Below are 24,940 nucleotides of genomic sequence, written 5' to 3' on the forward strand. Positions count from 1 at the left end.
ATCAAGGTTGTTGTTAGCACTAGTGGACTTGTAATTTGCATTGTGAAATGGTTGATAAATGATCGCTATGCTCCTATGGAGGTCTTATACATGGTCATTGTGTCTTTGTTTGAAGATGTATCATTGTTGACCAATTGAACATTTTTCAATCACAGCAGTTCAGTTTACCTATCCCAGGAGTATAGTCTTTGTTTCGGTGTTATGTTCAGCATGTAATGTGTTTATTTATTGTTCTGAAGACCATAATTAATTTTTTTTTAATTTATGGGTTATTTTCTCTGAGTATTTGTTTTTTAGATGTTATGAATATTTTGTTTAGCTGTATTTTTATTTTTGTTTTCATCAGGAGTATGTCTATGTGTGTGTATAATATTGTTTGTATTTATTGTTTGAGTGTGTAGTAGATTATGTGGCCTTTTCAGGTAAACATGGATGAGTGACTGGTCTATGGATTATACTCTTAAAATCGGGTAGTGTTTTTTAAGATGAGTGGTTTGAAGTGTTGTGAATGAAGAGGATATATCATTTTTTGTTTTATATTAATTTAAAGTATTTTTTGTTGATTGTAATTTATAATGGTGAGCCACAAAAAAATTTGTTTGTATTTAACTGTAAATTTAAATCTGTAAGATTATGTAAAACAGTTTTGATTTTTTTAACAAAAATTAAACAGTACGTCTTGTCAAATTTACATTTCTAAAAAGGCAGTTTTAAGTAAAGTGTAATGGACATTAAATTTGAAAGGTGATGTGTTTCAACAATTTTATGAAAAGTTTAGCATCTCATGCCAAAATTGGAGTTGCCTATATTTGAAGTAGTAGCTTTACTAAAGTAGAAAGTGGTAACTTTCATCATAACATCCCTTCAAAGTTTTCATACTGCCTTCCATGCATGTGTGTAGATTTGTAAGTGAAAACATGTCTGCTACACTAGCAGTTTGCACCAAGGAGAAACATGAGCAGTGATTCAGTTTTTCTGGTTGGAGAATGTGAATAAGGCTGAAATTCATCATAGACTTTTGTCACTTTAAATGTTTTTTAAATACTTAAAGTATTTTTAATGGATCGAGACGTTTAAAAGTGGTTGGACAAGTATGATGCACTAAGAGAGAGCTGGACATCCATCAACCTCCACCACGGACTACAAGATTCAGCAAGCTGAAGAGATGGTTCTGGTGATTAGGTGAGTTACAATCAATGAGGTAGCATCTTCTTTGAACATCAGTCATGGTTCTGCTCATTAAATTGCCCACAATCAGCTATGCTTCCATAAAATCTTTGCACAATGAAACCAAGACAGCTTACTGCAGAACATAAGCTCAAATGTGTTGACATCTGCCAACGATTACTTGATCACTTCAACAAGGAAGGCAATACATTTTTGAGCAGAGTAGTTAATGAAAACTACTTTCATCTCCTGTTCAAGGATGCTTTGCATGGTTATCAATTTTCCATAGACTTAGATTTGCAGAAAGCACTGTAAAAGAGATTTTGAGACCAATTGAAAACGTTCTTCTTAGAAGGAATGTGCAAGCTTGTGGACCACTGGACTAAGTGCATTGACAAGGGAGGTGACTATGTAGAAAAATTATGTACATTTTGAACCCCTACCTTTGTGTTAACTGATTGTAGAATGAAAAGTATATGTAGATAATTTTTGACTCGCCCTTGTAGAGATATAAAATGTATAGATAATGTTTTACAGTTTTACTGTAACATGTATCTTTGCTTAAATTTCAGCTTTTTTTATGTACTATTGTTCCACAGACTCATTGTAAAGATTTTGGTTCCTAAAGTTGTCATGAATTTCACATCCACTTTGCAATACTATGTAAACAGCCATTTAATTGTTGTAGGACTTGTTTGCTTGTTACTTATATTTGCACAACAAAAATCATTTTTTTAAAAAGAACAAGACATGCTTTACATCTTGTGGTATGTTAACTGGAGGAAAATGATTTAAATAAATCATGCCTTATTTCTGTAACGAAAGATTAAATTTAAATTATATTCTTTCAACTGTACTCAAAAAAATTTTTTTTTGTTTACATATTTGGAATAAATTTAAGAGTAAGCAAAATGAAAGACACTGAAAGAGTACAGAATGTTTCTGGATGAAATCATTTTGATTAATATAAATGATATGTAGATTTGGTTGAAATTTGCTTTCATTACTGCATAGGTAGTGTTATTCTGTGGAAAGTATAATGGTGCCAACAGTGCGGAAAGGATTGTGCTTTCTTTCTTCATCTGTTTCTTGTGTTATTCATTACTATTGTGACTTCAAAATATTAACCAGTCTAATTATTGATACAATGTTATACAGTATTTTTTGTGCTGTTTTCTTGAAATTTAGTAGTCACTATTTTAAATTAGTAATATTATTTGCATTGCTGTAATGATGTTTCAGATTGAAGAAATTCAAAAGACAAAATCTACACTACAGTTTAGTGAAAAACAGCTTTGATTTTGGTATAATTATAACACTAAAATAAACAATTTTTTTATTGGATGGATTATATCAAGAGGATGAGTTCTACTTTAAAAAGATTGGAAATGGTAAAACTTTTTTTATACTAATCTTAAAAATAACATTGAGTAACCATGTTTAAGCAGCTTTTGAAAGTTAGTTGTTTGTCTAGGTTTTGGCTACATCATTAGCTAACCTACAGAGCACATGGTCTTTGTGATTACAGAACATGTGATGTAGTGTGGCTTGTTCCTTGTGAATAATCATGCCATTTTCAACAGCACAGCAGGTGTTTATTATCGAGGTATACTTTGGAAGCAGGTCATGACTGCATTAAAGAACAATTTTGTGTTACATTTTCAGGTGCACCTGTACTAGATAATTCAGTAGTAATGCGATCATCAGTTGCTTTCAAGAGATCAGGAGTAATGCTGTCAAAAAGAATAGGCATAACATGCCTATTTGACACTTTGACATTGTAGGCCTACTGACTGTAACAATGTTGACTTAAGAAGGCATTTGACAATGTTGAAAATAAGAAGGCATGGGTAAACTACTGTTAATGTGACATTTTGTTCTGTTACATTCCAATTGTCCCTCGTTTAGAGAAGCAAGTTATAATAGCAGCAGAATAGCTTATTATATTTTAATGATAGAGATGGATCTCTACAGTTTTTTAATGTTTTAAATTATATTTTTAATTTCTTATTATAAAAAAAAGTTCTGATAAAGTAGAGCTCTGTAAAAGTAATTTAAAGACAACAAATAAAAATAATGCATTTTAAAAATTTTTAATAATTACGCTCTGCTGCAAGCAAAATTATTTACTAAGTACAGAAATTTTAAATTAAGATGACACTTATCTTATTTTTTCATATCTTAACAATAGTGCTTTCGTGGCAACTCAAATCTTTAGTTGTAATTTACTTAAGTGTTTATATCAAATTACATACTTAAATGCAAATAAATATATATGTATGAAAATTTTGTGAATTAAAATTGAAATTCAAGAATTAAAAATATAAAAATTCTTTAAAAATCACAAACTAGAAGCTTTTTTAAAAATATGTAATTATAGAAATTAAAAAAAATTTTAATTAAAAACTACATATATAAAAATATGGCATCAGATTTTATAAAAGATAAATAAAATAAATTAATAGGATAAAATGTACCAAGTATCTTGGCTAGCCAGTGTTGTCTTTTTTGGCATATATTTCTAATTATAGTAATATTAACAAACAAAGGGTCTTCATGATTGTATATTAATTTATTTTTTATTATGTGAATTGTTTTCTTTATAGGTATGCTAGGAGGATACGTATTACTATTATTGCTAACCATCATAGTTTTTCCTCCAGTTGTTAAGTCTATTAATTTATTTACAAATTCAAATTTAATTTATTAAATTCATTTTTATCCTAAGCATTTTATCTCTTATTTTGGAAATAATATGACGGAACTGTTGTAAAATTAAGTCACATAGAAATACCAGGTTTGTGTATTTTTGGAAGTCCAATTAATTTTGGTGCAATTGCACTATAGTATTGGCTAGCCAACTTGGTATATTTTATCCTATTTATTTATTTTAATTTTTTTTATCAAATCTGACCGTCATATTTTTATATATGTAGTTTTTTAATAATTTACTTTTTTTTAAATTTCTATAATTAATATACTTTTAATTTGTGATTTTTAAAGAATTTAAATTTTTAAGAGTATTTTAATTTATAAACTTTTTCATATATATTTATTTGTATTTGATTATAATTTGTAGCAACTGAAGATGTGGGTTACCATGAAAGCACTATTGTAAGATATGAAAAAATAAGGTAAGTGTCATCTTAGTTATTATATATACAATAATGATGTGTGTTTATATATATATATATATATAATGAACATTAAAATATATGAATATATATTTTGTGCAGTAAATAGTAGTGCTATTATAGTAAATACCAGTTATGAATTGTTATAAAAATATTGGTTTCTGTTATTAGAGGCAGTGAATATAATGCATTGTTTCTTAATAAAAGGGATACATTCATTTGTTACTTTACACTACTTTCCCCCAGTTGTTTGTGTAGATGTGATGCATGTAAAGCATCTGAAACACAAGTTTCAATAATAGTTTTCTCTGAGTAATGATGATCACAGTATAACCAGCCTCTTTAGTAAGCAGATTGAAATTGTCACTTGCACAGATGAATATCACACGAATGTCAGTTCAGGTCATTCTTCTTGGCATACTGATATAAAATTGTATGTTTGATGAAATTTACAATTTGTAAATTTCTGATTGGCATCAGGCATCAGATGATGCCAATCAGTAAAATTAAAGAAACATTAATCAATGTTAATGTTTATGACATAAATATTTATTAATGTTTTAATTTCATTTTACAATTATACAGTTGTTTAATTCCCATCACTTTACTTAACCCAATATCTTGGGCAGCAAAAGATTGTTTTATTTTCAGTCAAAAACCACTTATGTATCATGAAATTTGAGTTCATCATTTCTTTGAAACATTCCACAATATAGGGCTTCAATGAGTAAACCAAAGTTATGAATATCATATGATGCCTGATCCAGACTGTTGACAAACAGAACCATGTTCTGTCTTAATTATTTTTTCTACTATTAACAGTTAAGCAACATTTGACAAGCATTATTAAATAGAATCGTGATTTTATTCTTCTCTAACATTTTTGAATTTGTGCAGGGTTATACTGGCTATTAACTGTGTTTTATTTCTTCAGAAAGTCATTGATTGTTCACTTTTCAAATTAAAATTTTGGAGATTCAATAATTGAGAAAAATTTCATGGAATTTTAATAATGTTACTTGCATTTAATGTTACAAATACATTTCTTCTGCATTTGTACATCATGTGATAAGCTAATGATTGGAATAACTGCTGCAAGTCCTCTTTTGGTCAGTAAACAAATGTATCTGTGTAAAAGTGTCAGTGTTGAAACACAGTAATAAGTATAATTTTACACAGTATAATTTTAGAAATAAGGAGACCAATCTGGAGAATGGGATGGAATGATTTAGTATGCACACTTTTTGGAGCAGAAAAATTACTGAACAGCTTCTGTGAATATGAGTTGTATAACCTCCATAGCTATTTCAGAACATTCAAATAAAAACTTCTTTTAATTTTTTTCCTCACGGATAAATTCAAAGTAAGCAAAACACCCAAGTGTTATCTTTATTTGACCTTTAGAGATAAATTTCCTTACCTTTAGAGACTTCTATTCAGCACTTTGGTGTAGGATTATGGAAAAAAAATCAAGAATTTCTTTCTATTCATTCACTATTGAGTTTAGGAATTGCTACAAGTAGTTTAAAAAATGTCTCTTGCCTACTTTACAAGGCCCATGTCTGACCAGCACAAACAAGGAAAGATTCTTAGATAGTTTTTAACAATCTTCTTGAGTTAATTTTCTTAATTTGGCAATGACTTCATCATTAGTTATAGAAATTGCATGTCCAGGCTATTTTTTTCAAGCTGATTTCCTTGCTGCTCTTGAATTGTACAAACTACCTGAATATCTACAATAAGATTCAATATGTATATTCACACATTTGCTTTATCAACAGTATGGTTTCAGATGCATTTAAGTTTAAAAAAGAATTTGATATTTGCTCTCTATTACACCAGATTACTGGTTAAAGGTAGCTGTATGGATTCCATGAATTGCTGCACAGATGAATTCATGCTTTTGTCAATATTATCTGTCTTAATTATTTAATTTTCAGATTGTGTACAAGAATAAATATTATTGTAATAACTACATCCATATAAAGACCCATACTGAAGGAGATGAAGTGTAGATACCCATTGGGAGGGAAATTAAAAGCAATCATGTTCATAATGGAAGAATTCTGTATTGAGATTATTTTTACTGTTACTATTATGTTTGCTTGAATTGGATCTAGTTATGAAATATTTGTTACTATTATGTTCGTTTGAATTGGATCTAGTTATGAAATATTTGTTTTAATTAATACATTTAATCTTTGTTTTCAGTTTTATTTGATGAAGTGCAAGTTCTTCTAGTTGCATTAAAGATATTTGTTACATGAATGATATTTCAAAAAATTATTTTAACATGTTGACTGACCATTATTGGACTATTGTTTAAGTAAACCAAAAATGAATTTCATTTTAATATTTATTTTTAAGACTTATATTGAAGGCCATGGCCTCGGAGGGCAACAAGGTTCATTTAGCCCATTTTTATTAATGTTCATTCTTACGAATAGTAAAAAAAGAAACATATAAAATTCTGGTAATTCTATCATGTAGTAATTTTTATTTTTATTTATATGCTGTTTGAAAAAAAGTATTGTTTATTATTATTATTTATTATTTATGGAAATCATTGACTTCATTTAGTTACAATACAAAATTACACTATGTATTTTTTTTTTAACTTTTAACATCAAATAAAAAAATTATAATTTTTCATTAGGCAGATTGTTTAACTTATGTTACATGAACTGGATCAAAGAATTTATGTAGAAAGTGTTATGTTTCAGAAAGTGTTTTTTCTTTGTTTTTGGACTATTCTTTAACTATAATTTTTTTTTCTTTATATAATTTCACTCTATATATAATATGCTATAATACTCTTTATATAATAATTTATATAATAAATTTTTCTTTATTTTTTTTCTTTATATAATTTCACTCTTTATATAATATGCTTTTTTACAGCGATATAATATAAATTTGCTTATTTTGAAAGAAAATTGTATCTTACATTTCTATTTAGATAAATTTTCCACTGTTTAAATTAAGATTCTTTTAATAATCTTAAAATAGTTATATGTTCTATAAGAAAAATATGCCTTTACACATATATTGTTTATCACATAATAAAAATCTTCCCTATATTTGTTACTACTTATAATCTGGTAGATCAGTTTAACATTCTAGTCTTCCATCTGAAAGGTCACAGTTCTTGAATGGACGTGGAAATTCATTTGCTACAAAATTTCTCTCATAATTCCCATTCCCTAGTTTAAGGCGTATGTGATCAATAAATCATTTACAAAAAAGTAATTGAAGAACCAACTAAGGTATCATGTTCAACATTAGTAAAATCTAAAATTATTGAAAAGATTTTCAAGTTACCTTTCAGTGTTTTCTCATGCCCCTTAACATGGTTGAGATATTGTCATTGTTTTTGAAACAAATTATAATATTCTATCCTGGTATAAAGTTTTTAGAAAACCATCATTTACTAGCTTAATGATTAATGTTTTGGTGATCCCTGCACTGACTACTGATATTAAGAGTTGTGGATTCTTGATAATTTATATCTGTACTTATCTAATTTTTAAGATTGTGCCTGATTATTTGTGAATATTGTTTTAGGCCTCTCTAGGCTACCTAAAAGATGTCTTCCAAACTTAGGGATAAAAATACTATATAGTTGTCTTCCTTTACTTGTTTACATTATGTATTTTTTTAACTGTATTGCTTAACTAGCATTAGCTACTATATCAAATTCAGTGTTATTACTGCCTGGTGTGCTCTCCATTCACCAATTTATTGGCTTTGGGTGAATTTTAGTTTCAACATTAAACTTTTTTTAACATTAAAAAAGGTAATTATTATTAATACAGTAAAATATAACGCTGATGGAGAGATTGACATAAAATTTTCAATGCACATTAGTTTGTCATAGTAGTTAAATTTATCTCTGTGGTGAAAGTGTTAGTGTCTTGGCCTTTTATTTAGAGGTTGTGGGTTTAATAACCAGTACGGCATGGCATTTTTCATACGCTATAAATTTCCATTTTCACGTTCCCAAATACAAGCTTCTGTGGTGAATCAATTCATCAGTAAAAATAAATAAATAAATATATATATAATGTTTGTATATTTATTTTAAATACTACTCATAAATATTCATAAATGAATAATAATAAGCCTTTAAACATATTATGTTTAAAAATTAGCAACCTAATATTTTGTTTGTTACATCTACAATCACTTATACTTATGAAGAAAAAAAAAAGATATACATTATTTCTATAATAATGTAAGTAAAATATATAGAAATTCCAGTCAATGCTTGGTTTAATGGACTAATTGGGGGATGCTTATGTCACGTTGTGAAAGTTCATTAAATCAGAAATTATGTTTAATCAAGCTTAAGAAAGTGTTTGATCAGAAAATAGTATTTTACAACTTTTAACATACAGTATAGTACTACAGCTACTTAAAAAAAAAACCACTTAGTAGGACATACTTGGTCTGTATTTTAGTACGATGTAAACCCATATCAAAAGTGTAGGGCGACGGAACTGGCAGTAATCAAAACAACTATACAGGTTGTTTTAATCATGTAAACATACATACACAACCAAATCTCATTAATAATACTATAATTGTCATTAATACACAAAAATTATAACTTTCAAATTATACTATAAAAAATTTAGGGAAAAACTGAAAACAAAAAGTAAACAAAAACTGACGTGATGACTGATCTCTACTAAAAGTTAATTTTTAATTGTGTACTGGAATGTTTGTTTATAATTACCTAAAATTTTCATACTGTCATTTAAAACTTTGTACTTCTGATGTGTCAGTAAACTTTCAAAATTTCAAGAGGCTGTGGATATAATAATTTAAAAGTTTAGGTTTGTGTATTGGTTTACTCTTACACGAATCATAATCCGCTGTATTCTTGGAATTGACTTCAACTGTCTCATCATTCAGAATCTGGAACCCAGGATCACTTTCTATTTCTTCCAGCCTTTCCTGCACATTGTTCTCAGTTATTGCAGTTGCTCTTTTTTCTGAAAAATTTTATGAAGGTTTTTAAATTTGAAAATAGATTTATTAATAACTATTGACCTCTGACTCTAAAAAAAATTAATATTAAGTAATATTCAATAACAATACTTTTATTATTGAAAAAAAGTTTATGCACTTTTCATTTTAATTCAAAAATGTTTATAATTGGAGGTTAATTAATAATAAATCAATATATTTAAATTTAAAAAAACAAGTTTAAAAAATATGTATATGAAGTCAGATTTGAACCGATGTTTACATGGTTAATCGACATATTCTCACTTAACCACGTATCTACTTGAGTGACATATCTACATGTGTGTAAGTAATTTAATAGGCATATAAGGAAATCATGAGGTGTCCACATCAGATTTTCACTGATTTGTGATAATTTATTCCTTTTAAACACATTTATTCCTTGTATATAACAACATTACTTTAAGCTTAGTTTAGTTTGTTTTTAAGTTACGTTTTTCCATGCTTTTTAAATAGTATATCTATCAGATATTAGTATTGTTTATAACAATTAGTACTGTTTATATTTTTGTTATAGTTTATATGTACCAGAAGTATTGTTTACTTTTTATATTAGTTTTATTTTTTTTTTTTTTTTATATAACTTTTTTGGTAAAATATTTTGATTACATTTCTGTTATTTTAATCTTGATACAAGCTAGTCTGATCATGTAACAGTTGATATTACCTTTTGAATATTAAACTGAATAGTTTCACAATTAAAAGTTCTTTCATATGTGTGATAGAATTATTAAGAATTAAGTTTTTACCTGATCATTTGACAGAATAATTAAAATGTGCCATGTATCTTTTTACTTTTTAAAAGTATTTCAAAGTATTTTAAAGTATTTCAACACTTGAAATACTGTTTTGAAAATTTTCATTTTCAAAAAAGATTGAAGGTGGTATAGCTACTGCAGTAGATTAGAACAATGAACTATTGCATTTCTATGTTTATTTTGCAGGAAAATCTGTTTTAAAACAAATACAACTAATTTGAGATTGTTCAAATGACCTTCCACCTTAAATCCAGGCCACACTTTAAAGAACAGCATTTCACATTATTTATAAATATTGCAATTATTATTAAATAATAATAATTATAATAATATAATAATTATTATTATTTATAAATATTGCAATTATTATTAAATAATAATAATTATAATAATATAATAATTATTATATTATAATAATTATAATTACTTATAATAATAATTATATTGATATTATTTATAAATATTGCATATTAATGGTTGTACATTTTACAAAATAATAGTACACCGCTGAACTATTAACGAAATTAAACTATTCAAATCTTGATAAACAAAACATTACTGCAATGATGAAACAACTCAGTAAAAATATGAAACTGTTTTACTCTTCTCACACTTTAGCCTTGTTTAAGTGATCTTCCACAAAGTTTCTTTTATTTTAAATATCTGTAATGATTTTAGATGCTACACCTAATTTTCTCTGATAAATTAATTTTTTTGTGTACTGATTAAGTTAGTTTTTATTACATTCTTGTTTTATTTATTCACACTCTTAGTGATGTATCCCACCGCTTTTATAAGGGGCATATCCAATGCAAAATAGTTTTCTCATAAGCTGAGAAGATTGATTCTGATGTTGAAAGTTATAATTTATGAATATAATGAAAATAATTGCTGTTAATTTTTGTTATTCTCTTACTTAAAACCTGTTCTCATTGCTTGACAAAATTGAAGTTCTAATCAGATTTAAAGACAGTAATTCAACTTTAGTAATTGTAGAAAGATCTTTTTATCATTTAATGTTAACAGTATTTTTTCCATTAAAGAAAAATAACATTTATTTTGTAATATTTTATTTTTAAATTGAATAAATTACACCAATACAACATAATTATGTCTTGACTCATTTATTATGAATGTATATGCAAATTCTGCTGTCCAGTACTGGAATTTTATAATTTTATTAACAGTGGTGTCAATATGTCATTGGAATTTTCAATTAAAATATATATATATATAAATTTGCTGCTCAATAATTTACAGTATAATTTGTTATGCATACTTAATATTGAAACATTTATAAAAAGCATTAAAAAAAAATTGTTTCCATAAACTTTATAGAACATTTTCAACATATTTATATTTTGTGCATTCATGATAAATAGTGCTTATTAATTATTGTTAATTCTATTGTAATTTACAATAAACTTTTGTGTAATTGAATGCAGATCACCTAGGTTACAGATAAACCATGCTGCCTTAAAAAATGTTTAATGTAATTGTTAAGTAGTAACTTTGCTGAGTTCAATGTTGGAGTAGTAGTAGCAGTTAGTGTCTGTCTTTCAGCTGTAAGATTTTGGATTCAAATCTCAAGTCAGGCTGGTTTATAATGATTTTGAAAATATATGTCATTATGACATGAAGGATATGTTAACACCAGTAGCAGTTATAATAATTTGGTTTCTGTTTTATAAAACCAGTAAATTGAAATAAATTTTATTATCAGGTGCAATTTTTTATAGTTTTATTTTCACTGGCCACCGCAATGTGATGGTCACATTGGCCTACTCTTCACCCAGTAGGTCATGGGATTGAATCCTGATCAATTTTTTCTTTGCTATAAAATTTCCATCCGCAAGCTAAATGATTGCATAGTAAATTAATTGTATGTTACATTTAAAAAAGGTCCTGCTTTTATTTTTAAATTTGTAATTATTCTGCAAATTATTTTATTAACTTAGGAATCCAGCCAACTAGTACCTAACATGTGAAAACATGCTTTGCATAACTGAATACATACGTATTGGCATGTTATAATACATAAAGACAATATAGGTTTTATCATTGTTGATCTAGTGTCTCAACAATAATTACTGAGGATGATAAATTTTTTTAGTGCATGAATAATCCCATGATTGGGACTAGTGCAATAACTTCTAAATAAATAAACAAATATAATCATAACCTTTCAAAAAATACTCAGTGATGTTAACTTTGAAAAGCATGTGTTGCCAAATTTGATTAATATTACTGAAGTTATGTGATCCTGATGGCATCTATCAGGATAATACAAAGAAACATTTTAATATTATTTTTTTTGAATTTAGAGAGTAAGTAAATAATAAATTACAAAAATAACTTTATCTTTAACTTTAGAGTTAAATTTAGGCTGAGTTCTAAAATAAAATAAAATTAATTTGTTGATTGATGTCTGAAAATATACTTCTTTGAGGAACCAGTACTCCCATCCTCCCATCCTTTTCCACAAAATGAATCTTTTCTGAGGAAATTATTCTGAATTACTAAAACATTTTTCAGGAACTATTGTAAATATTCTCTTTCTGTTGTTTTATTTTTTACATGTGTTAGTTGTGGTTTTGAAAATTATTTTGTAAAATTATTTAGCCAGGTGTGAGGGGAAGGAGGATAAATTCATATCATTGCACACCAGTTTGAAATTAGTTACTAGATTAATTTGTATGTATATAATTTTATGCATTAATGATTAATGAAGTAATATTAATTTTTACTAATTATTAGTATTAAGTATTTGTATAGAAAATTAGATATATCACTTTATCAATTTATAAAGAGGAAGAAAATAAGATTTATTTGTAATTATAACATAAAATTCTGTAATGTTATTTCAACATTTAGTTCAATTAGAAATATATTTGTAAACATGCTTATAAAATAATCAATGTAAGTAATAAGAAATGAAGTATGTAAGAAATAAGTGTTATAGAACTATGTGTTATAGTTTGAAGAAGTGCTATTAATTATTTTCATTAAAATTTTTTGACAGTTTTAAAATAGTTGCTTTAATTTTATATTTTTATATGTTGTTCAATAAATACACAAATGTACATAATATATTCTTTGTGTTTATATCTTTGCCCCTATCAGAAAAGTGACATGTGAAAAAAAATTTCTGTTGAAGCAAAATAACCCTTAGGGATTGTTTGCTGTTACAAGTTTTGAAATCCTACCTTTACAAGATACCAGTCATGGCAAGAACTGAAAGCCGTGATACTAGAATATTTCTAGAAAACTTTTCATGATTGATAAAATTTATTTTATCAATGGGATAATTTATTTTATCTGGGATTTTCTATGAACAGTATCTGCAATTCTGTTTATCAATACACCAGTGCAGATGAACATGGACCTCATCTGAAACCATTAAATTGATTGTTATTCTACATTAATCATTTCTAAGAATCTTTTTTCAAAACTCCATTCCTTAATGTTAAATTTTGGGGTAGTCTTGAAGCATTTAAATTTTAAATATATAAATTTACATATCCATGTTTAACATCCAGTAGTCCTGACATGAGAACATTGAGAAATCTGCTATAGAGCCACTCACTCTCTCCACATTTTCTGAGGTGCAAACTATTCACACATGGCCAGAAGTCTTCAGTAATGCTGACACAGTCAATCTCAGCATTACTGAAGACACTTTCCTATCCAATTTAATCATATGGTGTGTTGGGACTCTTTCAATGTTAAAATAGCACCTAAAGTTATGTTGTATTGCAGTAGCTGAATCTTATTTTTAAGAAAACTCAACAGCAAATGCTCCATGGATTGCTGACACTGCAGTATCTACTACCATTATGTTTTTGGCACTAAATTTAAATTGTCTGATAGATTCTGCTGTTGTACTATTTATTATTTTATTCTTCTCGTAGCAACTAATTTTGTTGCATGGCTTTCTCATTTCCCATTTCTATCTGGCCACACCTATGAAGAAGGTGATTGGTGATTGTAGCAATGTGTAAGGAGACCCGCAAAAAAAAATAATTTTTGAATATAAGCTTATTTGATAACTTGTACTTGACTACATTTCTTAATTTCTGTTGTGCAAATTCAAAATTCTATGAAAAAGAAGTTAGAGAACTTGTTTCATCACAGAAAATTTATTGGGATTATATTTTTCAAGCATAATTGTTATACACAAAATTTTGCTGCCATATTCTTCTCCTTGTAATATGCTTCATTGTAATATGGAAACAGAAATATACTGGACCAGGTTTTAGGTTTGGAATAAAACAATTCTCGAATAACAAAAACACAGTTAAAAAGCACATTAAATATGTCATATGATCACATATGATCATAGACACATGTCTATGATCATAGACACATGTCTATGATCATGTGTCTATGATCATAGACACATTTTGTCTATGATCATGAACTAAAAATTGCTTATTTTTAATGTGCAACAGCATACAGATAGGTGAAAAAATTTATATTATTAGCAGTAGTTTCCAATAATTTTAATAAAATACAAGTACAATAAAAAAGTACAAATACAAGAAAAATAAAATAAGTAGTAATTAACTCTTTGATTTAGATATTTCACTTTTTATTTTATCTTTAACTTGCTGCAAAGAAATTTTTCCACCCGATACACTTACAGTTTTTTCTCTACATTTCATACCCTGAAAAAAATCAATGAAATTATTTTTATAAATTATATAATTTATAACTTTTAAAAATATAAATTAAATTATGAGTAAATCTTTCTATTTTTATAAATCATATAATTTATAACTTTTAAAAATATAAATTAAATTATGAGTAAATCTTTCTACTCTAATCATGATAGGTGTCTAGCCGAAGAAAGGGAACTGGCATGGATATAGTATCTATACTTTAATCTTTGTGTGGACTGTGTGACATCCATTTTACATTACTAAAAATCGCTTATTTTTAATGTGCAACAGCATACAGATAGGTACACTGAAAAAATTATTTATATTATTAGCAGTAGTTTCCAATAACTTTAATAAAATACAATTTACAGTAGTAAAAGTAAAATAAAATAAGTAGTAATTAACTCTTCGATTTAGATATTTCACTTTTTATTTTATCTTTAACTTGCTGCAAAGAAATTTTTCCACCCGATACACTTACAGTTTTTCTCTACATTTCATACCCTGAAAAAAGATCAATGAAATTATTTTTATAAATTATATAATTTATAATTTTTAAAAATATAAATTAAATTATGAGTAAATCTTTCTACTCTAATCATGATAGGTGTCTAGCCGGGAACTGGCATGGATATAGTATCTATATTTTAATCTTTGTGTGGACTGTGTGACTTCCATTTTACATTACAGGAGATCAAAAATATCAGACTGCTTTCTAAGAAATTCATTACCGATCTCTCATTGCTAAAATTTCTAAGAAATTCATTACCGATCTCTCATTGCTAAAAGCAACAAATCATTGCCTAAACATAGTTGTGATTTAAACATAGTTCTCATAGATGATATATGTTACTTGGTTACAAAATGTAGGTGAACATTGCAATTCCCATCCACAAGCACCAGACAAGTTCTTTGTCTCCAAGATTTGGCACAAGATAGTTTTTTAAATTTTGGGTTTGGGATGTGCAAATTACAGATTTGATTAATGACATTATCATGAATATTTCAACAAATCAATACAGTTCAACCAAATTTTTTTTAGACGTGGTTGAACTGCAATTGAGCTTTTACAGTCAAACACTATCACTAGGTCTAAAAAGATTGATAGTGTGTTTACAAATTTCAATTATCTACTTCATGTATAAATAGTTAAATGTAAATCAGAATCTACTTCATGTATAGTTAAAATGTAAATCAGATTTTAAATAACGTTACATACCCGAATAATTGTAAAATCACTTTTTCTTACATCCAATACTTCAGCTAAGTATTCCACTAACTCAGTATTTGCTTGCCCTTCAACGGCTCTTGCAGCAATTTTAACATCCAACCTTGGTTGATCAGGAAATGACACTTCTCCTGCAATATATTATTTAAAAGTTTAAATCTTTTAATAAGTTTTTAAATTTAAGACTTTAAGGTTTGGGTTTTGTTAAAACATTAAGTTTAAATATCACCTGGTGTATATGTTAAACCATTTTAAATTTCTATTTAAAATTTTACAAGAAAAAATGGTGAAACCCATTTTTCTGTTATTACCTTCGTTATTGAGTATAAAATGAGGTAAAATGCACTGCATTTTACATTCATAATTTATATACTAACAAACTTATTACTAATGAAACAAATTTTGAAAGCATACCATTCTGCAATCAACATTCAAAATGCTTCTCCTCAAAAACTCTTTTTAATTCATAAATGTCTGCAGGTTGTAAAAAATATGTTTCAGGTACCCTCAAAAAAAAAATAATCCTGAGGAGACAGGTCTGGGGACCCGGCAGGCCATTCTATGGCTCATCTATGACCTATCCAGCAATTTTGAAATTGTTCATTTATTTGCCGTGCCCTTAATGACGTTCTTGCTGAAACCTTTTATTCTTGTTCAACATTTTCCCATATATTTGGTAAAATCCTATTTGCTAACAAGATGCAGTAAGCATTTCCTGTAAAATTGCCTAAAATAAAAGGCCCTATAATACAATGACCACCCAAATGTTCACTATCCAAGGGTGCTGTGTACAGCTTCCTACATCTGGGATTATTATGGCTCCAATATTGACAGTTTTGCTAATTCACATGGCCATTAACCATAAAAGTCACTTTCAGTAAATATTATATTGTATTAGAAAAATTTGTGTCTACATCTGATTTTTGCATATCACAAAATCATCTTCTGAAAGTTCTTGCCCCATAAACTAACACCAATGAATGAGTGGTAGAACTTAATAAAATGAAGCGGCGCATGCACAGAGGTAAGTAAGAGTAGGGATAAAACCACGTTTAACCGATGCAGTAGAAGTGTTCTGACTTTGAACTTTGAACACTGATCTTGTATAACTATACATCTGATCTCTATATAAATCTTATACAACTGTCCATAAATTTCTGCTTGTGTAGCGAAAATGACCGTTCTATCATCACAATTATAATCGCGCAAACATACAATGGTTTATTTAGTTCCCAGCTGCTCATTTTGTGGCACTGGAGTATGCTTCAATATTAAACAATTAATTTTATTTTACACCATAAAGATCGCCTATCCACTTATAGAGATCAGTGTTAAAAAACCCACCATAACGCATTTTTTTTTTAACTATATAGAATTCCATTTCTTTCTGCCACCAAATACCTCTGATATGCATTATTAAGCTGTTTCCATACCATACTTAAACAAGTACTTTGTACTTTAAGTTAAAGTACTCGGGCATTAGTCTATATTTAAATGTTAAAAGAAACACATGATTTCTCATACAGAAATTTATTACATTGTGTATTAAAGTTATTACATTAGATTCAATAACAGAAACAACAAAAAAACATTTGCCAAACAGGCTTTTGTAGAAACAATATAATGTACCTTGAATCATGTTTTCCTTAGATCCTGGTTTTGCATGTACATTAATTAATATATTTCCATCTTTACTTAATTCAATCGCCTCATGTTTTGCTGAATCTATATCCTAGAATTTAAATACATATCTATTATTCATTAATTAAAATAAATTCATATACAATGTATTCAGTGCTACGACAAACATCTCTTTCAAATTCTAAATTAAATAAATAAGAAAATAGAAAACAACTTAAGAAGTATATTACTCTACAAAAGTAAATTGTAGCTACTAATTAAAAAAATAACTGCCTTTACATCAAATTGTTTATTATTTAAAAGTAAGCTTTCCAAATGAAAGAATGAATCAAATTTTATAAATACAATATTTTAAAATGTATTATTGGCTAATGTCAGAGTGAAAACAGCAGTATACTGAGAATGATCACAAGGGCGACTAAAAATGTATTTATAAACTTTATCGTTTAAAAGTTTACTACACTGAGCAAATACACAGCTAAAATTATTACCAATTAAATGTATTATACTACTTTGAAAATATGGCCTTGAAAACAACTTAAAACTCTTTGAGTGAGAGTTACTCCTTCTCCCTTTACTGAAGTCTTTGAAATAAGAGAGCCAGCCAATGAAACTTCAAAGCAATTTTAGTTCAATGGTTCTGAGATTTTTTTGTCATTAGCCGCACATTTTTTATGTTGCAGTCAAGTCATAGTCCACTTCTCACCCTACCTTCTGTTATTGAAACGTAACTGCAATGATAAGGATATAGTTTTGTGAAATTGCAGGCAATACAGTTTGAAGAACTACAAGTTTCGGTACTTACATAGCCTGTCAACCAATAAATTACAAACTTTTAGGTTATTGTTAATATCACCTGATATAACCGTTATATTAACAAACTTAACCTACACTCTCTAACCTTGACTAATTAACACAGTTTTTGGTATTTAAATAACAAATTCTGTAATTATTGCAATTATTTATTACTTAATCAAAACATTACTGCTGTTAATTAGTCAAGGTTAGCGAACATGGGTTATATCTATAATTATAAGGAATAATGCTTATATTTTTAATTTTTTTTTTTGTCTTCAGTCATTTGACTGGTTTGATGCAGCTCTCCAAGATTCCCTATCTAGTGCTAGTCGTTTCATTTCAGTATACCCCCTACATCCTACATCCCTAAGAATTTGTTTTACATATTACAAACGTGGCCTGCCTACACAATTTTTTCCTTCTACCTGTCCTTCCAATATTAAAGCGACTATTCCAGGATGCCTTAGTATGTGGCCTATAAGTCTGTCTCTTCTTTTAACTATATTTTTCCAAATGCTTCTTTCTTCATCTATTTGCCGCAATACCTCTTCATTTGTCACTTTATCCACCCATCTGATTTTTAACATTCTCCTATAGCACCACATTTGAAAAGCTTCTAATCTTTTCTTCTCAAATACTCCGATTGTCCAAGCTTCACTTCCATATAAAGTGACACTCCAAACATATACTTTCAAAAATTCTTTCCTGACATTTAAATTAATTTTTGATGTTAACAAATTATATTTCTGACTGAAGGCTCGTTTCGCTTGTGCTATTCGGCATTTTATATCGCTCCTGCTTCGAAGATCTTTAGTAATTCTACATTTTTAATATGTAAAATATATTAATGATCATATATATTAATATATTAAAATATGTGTTATGGTTGACAGGCTAATACATAAGTACCCAAGTTTCTTGCCAAAAAAGGTTTCATATTAACTATAGGAATCTATCTAAGGCTATAAACATCTTAAATTTCATTGTACCACTTTCATAATAAAGGGTAGGAACAACAAAAGAGAAAAACTCAGATTTTATTTAAAAATTTGTATTATTCTTGGACACTGCCTTTGGTTTGAAATAAATATAAGCTATTCAGAAGATTTATCAACAAAATGTATATATTCAACAAAGAATATTATGCCAATTAACATTTTCGTTAGCTATGAAAAGTAAAAAATATTACATAATTTTTTAACGATTTTTTTCTAATGGTGGTCCCACAGCTATTTATACTTAAATAAATTCAATTTAACCCTACCAATAAAGAGTTAAAGCCGTCTTTAAACAGTACAACTAAGTCACATATAATAAATGCTACAAAAAAACCATTCATATAACACATATTTACCAGCTTGTTTTCTTCCGAAGAGTTATTAATTTTTGTCTTAGCATTCTTTTTTGGCATTTTATAGACTGAAGCTGAACGATTACATGAAATTAGTTCTATTAAATTGAAACCTATACGTCTAAAATAATTACTTCCAAATAAGCTGTACATTTAATTCTGAAACAGATTAAATTATCTAATAATTCCACATAAAAGTATGACTGCTGTACTTCTAAATATATGTTTACATATTTATGTATCTCTCTGATTGGGCCAAATAATTTCTCATATTATGAAATAATATAACCTAACAAGCTTCAAAATTCTAATAGCACATTGAGAAAAGGTGAATTCAAATTAATATATTATAAGCAATAAACAAATATTTCGTATTTAATGAATAAATATTTTAATCTTCCCAAGGTTCTGCGTGTGATCAATTTTACACAAAATAATATTAAAGCCATATGTTAGCACAATATAACATTGGAAGTCAGGTTTAACTTACACAAATTGATAAAGCCAGAACACTGAATGAAATAGTAGCAATCGTTTTCAACATTACAATAAAATTGTTTTAAAAGAGTAGGTTATATTTATATTCGGGGCAAGGTTATACAGTATTAACTCCCGAGTCTGGAGCGACTGAATAAATGGAATATCGCTGCAACTGATTTCAGATAATATCTGATTCTTAAACGTCACGTCATACGAGAAATGTTTAAATGTTGCATTATAAGCACTAGTTACCAGTAATAAGCACAGTTCTGTTTGAGCAACTTACAACCTACAATCTCGATATCAACTTCATGGAACAGCACTACGTAGATAATCTTAAGACACATTTCGTTGATTTTACGTAAACGTCGACCGATAGCATTTCTAATTACAACTAGCAATTACGGTAGCCGTAGAGATGGTAGATTGCTTTAAAAGAATGTTGGAATTCATTTTTGTTGAAAAGATCGTTCACTTTTTTCAATTTTGGTTGGAGGAAATACTTCACTTTTAGGTTAGTCAACACGCTAAATGGATGAGTTCTAAGAACAAATTAGTCTCGGTACAAAATTTCACTGGCTGTTCTGGCTATCATTCGTAATTCTAGGTATCATGACTTAATTATTTTTAAAATGGATTTAAATTAACGAAAATTAGGTATATTTTTTAATTTAAATATCCTATCAATTTATTTGGATTTTGTACCGGCATAAAAATAATTATGAATTTTATTTGTAATTTTTACACTAACTTAAATTAACTTTTTTTAAAATAAGAATTCAAACGGGAAAAATTAATAGCAATATATATATGTATATATATAGAAATTTTGATCCAGATTTAATTAGTACAGTGCTTTCCTGACTTACTTTTATTGGCAGCAATGAATTATATCAACTACTGATGTAGTCCGTCTAACGAAAGAAAATAGCCGAGTTAGAGTTGTTTAATTTTTTAATTAGGAGTTCTGTAGCCTCCGGAACCACCGTTAGGTATTGCTTCAAAGGATTAAATGAAATGACAGTTTTTTTGAACCGTGTGATTAATTAGGAGTTGAAAAAGAAAAATATAAAATACACCAAGTGATTACATTTAAACGAACAAGGCGATGCCCAAAAATTTCATAAAGATCTGCAATGTTGTGTTGTACAGGTTGATTCAAAGAAACGGGAAAATTAAATAACGTAAATGAACAATTTTTTTTAGAAAATGAATTTTATTTCATGTAATTGTACAAATGTTGCCATTTTAGGATACATACATTTTATTTTAGTTTTTAAAGATGACATCTTGCAGGTGACCTCCTCTTCTACGTAAACACTCACGAAGTCTCTTCGTTAAATTGTTCATGGTTTGACGTACTCTCAACTGGAATTTCCGCAACTGCTTCTCGGATCTTTGCCTTCAGTTCTTCCGTTGCAGCAGGTCTACTGTGGAACACGTTGCTTTTAAGGTGACCCCGCAAAAAGTAATCGCAAGCTGAGAGATCAGGCGATCTGGGAGGCCATCTAATGTCACCATTTCGTGAAATGACACGTTGTCCAAACAATCGGCGTACAGCTGCCATCGATATTTGTGCAGTATGTGACGTTGCTCCGTCTTGTTGAAACCAGGCTGTGTTAAGAATTGGTGGAAATCTCTTTTGTTGTTCCACAACAAAGGTTTCAAGCATGGCTACGTAACGAGCCGACGTCACTGTAATCGCAAGACCGTTGTCATCCTCAAAAAAATAAGGGCCTATAACACCGTAAGATGACATAGCACACTACACGGTCACTTCCTGGTTGTGCAACGGACGCTGGTGTAGCTGCGTAGGATTTTCTTGTGCCCAGTATCTGAAATTTTGCTTGTTAACAAATCCACTGAGGTGGAAATGCGCTTCGTCTGACATCCACAGTTCGTGAACAAACTCTTCGTTATCATTTATCTTCTAAAGCATTACATTACAGAATTGTGCTCGCACAACTGCATCGTTCGGTTTCAGTTCCTGGACGATCTGCAACTTGTATGGATTGTATTGGAAGTCCTTCACTAACATTCTTCGAACACTTGAACAATGCAATTGTAAAGATGCTGAGAGACGACGGATTGACCGATGTGGACTTCGTGTGACAGCATCTTGTAAAGCTTGAACATTCTGTGATGTACGGACGGTTCGCTCACGGCCTGGAGGTTTCTTTTTCATTGCCGAACCAGTTTCCTCAAAATTAGATATCCATGTTTTAATTGCATGTGCTGATGGAACACGGTCGTGCCGTCCCAGATTAAAATGACGGCAAAATTCTCTACGCGCTCCCTCCACACTGTCATTGTTTTTGTAAAACGTTTTGATAGCAAATGCACGTTACCCAACACTCCAAGGATCCATGACAACTAAATGGCAGGTTAGGTTAGAGAGGCTGGCACCTCTTATCAAGTGGTACCAATCGCCCACGGCTACCAACACAACTTTCAAAATTTCCTGTTTCTTTGAATCACTCTGTAGTATAGACATTGAACCATTTATCCAGACAAGATTCTGCCATTCAAGCCGCTGATGTTTAAAGAAAGTATGATCATTCGACGTATTGGTCTGCAGTAATAATGGTTGGTTATTTGTCCCTCACCGTTCTCGAAAAAAAAAATAGGACTGATAATGTACTAAATAATAACCATTTTTGAATGAGTTGGTCTATCATGTACCAATATCCAACATATCTTGAGTGACCTTAATGTACAATACGTTAGCTGAAAGTTTGTCCCTCGCCAACTGTGTTAGTGTACGACTAGTACACTAACTAAGTGCAGTACGACTAGTACTGCACTAGTCTGTTGTGTTTGCATTTTACGTACAAATGTTTCACGTTACTAGTAATGGGAATATGTTATCTGATTAGAAGGTACAACAAATTCCACTCGCCTGTCCCGCCAATGCTAGCCCACAGTTCGGTTGACAAAGACGGGGGCAAATCGTCAGCTTACTTAATGTGTTAAGTTTATGTTTAACAAAAAAAAAAACCAAATCGCTACTGGTAAACACTGAGGTGAGAAAATTAATTTCCGCAGATATGAATTTGATTAGAACACTATAGTAGCAAAAATTTGTTTAAAGAAAGCGTTTCAATACGTCACAAAATTCTCACAACCTCATAAATCTAGAACAAAATCTTAACCTACAATAATTGTCACTATAGTACACACCGACATTGATAAAAATGAAAAGATTTAATCAGCGTTTTATTCATTAGAGTAGTTCAATTATCTTTCGCCATATGAGAGGTTTAAAAAAATTAGTTTTAACAGGTATTTACAGATAGCGTAGATGTTCACAAAATTGTAGCATTACGTAATGCGTACTAGTAGAATGTGAAACCTTTCAAGGCGGTTGTAACCTTCCTTTCACTTATTTTATTTTAATTAGTTTAAATAGAAGACTTGTTATTGAGTATTGTAGGAAGTGACCGTGTAGTATTATTTGACGATATAAAGGTTAGTTTATCATTTTATTTTAATGATTTTGAAGCAGTTATAATAACGCAATTTTTGGTATGCGTAAACGCATACCTTATCTGGAAAAATGTTTTTGAAAATTAGTTCCACATGCTCAATTCTTGTGCTGATAAAAATCAAAATTTGTTTATTTTTAATCATTTTTCGTTGTTGTTTGTTCTCTTATATCAAACTGTTGTCACTATGTTGATATTTCATTATTTTTTTATAAATAAATAATATTTTGATTTTGTGGGTATTGTTTTTTTATCTTGAATGTGGTTGACGTGGTTTTTTTCAGAATAACTGTTTAAAAAACATAAGTTTATGTATTCAACCTTACAGTTCTTTTTATTGAAGGCCATACTAAAGAAATTGTTATTTTGATCAAGATCTAATTATAAATAAATTAATCAAATCTATGTGTGAATGGATAACATTTTAACATGTCATTTTATTGGTAGGTTTGCTTAAAAATATATTAAAAAAAAATCAGGTTATTTAACTGTTTTATTCAATTGTTAAATCATGACTATATGTTTAAAATTGGTTAAAGTAGCCTAATTTTTGTTTAATAAGACTCTAGCGTCATAATATTATGGAGAACTGGTTTATTGAGTTCAGAAAGGTAGATTTTTTGCTTGTAAGTGTAGGCTAACTTGTTAATAAACTGCACAGCATGATCTGAATAAATAAATCAGAATTGAAATATCAGATATTGCTTTAGTAAATGTAAAATGACACAGAGTTTTTGAAATCCTCTGCTGGAAAGTGGGACTTATATATAAAAAGTAAATATAAATTTTCATTTATTTACACAAATATAGTTTTAGAATAAATGTTAAATGATAGTCCTGCAGATTTATGTAGACCTTTTAATTGTTTTATAAAAGCCTGTACTAATTCTGTCCCTTCATTTCATTTAATTTAAAAATTAACCTAATTCGGGTTTTAGAATATCATTGAAAAAATGTATTAATTTAATATATGTATGTAAATTAAAAAAAATAATTTATACAGTTTGAGTGAACCAAACTAAAAAGTAACTGTGTTTATGTAATGATTTTGATGAATAAAATATAACAGAAAATTGGACTATCAATTTCTCAAACTTAAATTAGTACAAATTCCTCAAATTTAGATTAGCCATATTTACGATTTATTTCACTATTCTGTTTTAAAGAACTTAATAGATTAGTTTGTACTCACCTACCATACTAATT

At 28.5% G+C, this 24,940-nt stretch overlaps 3 protein-coding genes across 7 annotated transcripts in view; 2 read left to right on the plus strand and 1 right to left on the minus strand.

Moving 5' to 3' along the window:
* LOC142323887 (uncharacterized) overlaps positions 1–7,176 on the plus strand; it is a 49,022-nt gene extending 41,846 nt beyond the window's left edge. For both annotated transcript variants that reach the window (XM_075364208.1, XM_075364209.1), the window contains exons 4-5: positions 2,410–2,558; positions 6,513–7,176. In XM_075364208.1, coding sequence (XP_075220323.1) covers positions 2,410–2,466 — 57 coding nt within the window. In that variant the 3' untranslated portion in view covers positions 2,467–2,558; positions 6,513–7,176. The remainder of the gene's footprint in view (positions 1–2,409; positions 2,559–6,512) is intronic.
* Positions 7,177–14,577: 7,401 nt separating this feature from the next.
* LOC142323889 (UPF0235 protein SYO3AOP1_0257-like) lies at positions 14,578–20,809 on the minus strand. Of its 4 annotated transcripts, none has more exons than XM_075364216.1 (5): positions 20,536–20,808; positions 19,773–19,928; positions 17,609–17,711; positions 15,971–16,110; positions 14,578–14,757 (listed from the first exon to the last, which is right to left on the minus strand). In XM_075364216.1, exons 2-5 carry the CDS (start codon positions 19,920–19,922, stop codon positions 14,653–14,655), a joined length of 498 nt encoding a protein of 165 aa, XP_075220331.1. In that variant the 5' UTR covers positions 19,923–19,928; positions 20,536–20,808; the 3' UTR covers positions 14,578–14,652. The 4 variants fall into 4 exon arrangements, with proteins under 4 accessions (XP_075220331.1, XP_075220330.1, XP_075220333.1 ...); XM_075364215.1 differs by having other exon boundaries at positions 20,260–20,808; XM_075364217.1 differs by having other exon boundaries at positions 14,679–15,255; positions 20,260–20,809.
* Positions 20,810–23,558: 2,749 nt separating this feature from the next.
* The window catches only part of LOC142323888 (ileal sodium/bile acid cotransporter-like), a 107,679-nt gene continuing 106,297 nt past the window's right edge, over positions 23,559–24,940 (plus strand). The window contains exon 1 of the mRNA XM_075364212.1: positions 23,559–23,717. The gene's annotated coding sequence lies outside the window, so the exon portion shown is untranslated. The remainder of the gene's footprint in view (positions 23,718–24,940) is intronic.

This window comes from Lycorma delicatula, chromosome 4 (assembly GCF_047948215.1).
Source record: "Lycorma delicatula isolate Av1 chromosome 4, ASM4794821v1, whole genome shotgun sequence".
NCBI classification, from domain to species: Eukaryota; Metazoa; Arthropoda; class Insecta; order Hemiptera; family Fulgoridae; genus Lycorma; species Lycorma delicatula.

Coding starts and splice junctions, on each gene's coding strand:
- LOC142323889 (XM_075364216.1), bottom strand. CDS start 19,922: ATGTACAGCTTATTTGGAAGTAATTATTTTAGACGTATAGGTTTCAAT. Junction 16,111..17,608: donor TAAGGAAAACATGATTCAAG/GTACATTATATT, acceptor AATATATTGCAG/GAGAAGTGTCATTTCCTGAT. Junction 14,758..15,970: donor GTGATTTTACAATTATTCGG/GTATGTAACGTT, acceptor GATTTTTTTCAG/GGTATGAAATGTAGAGAAAA.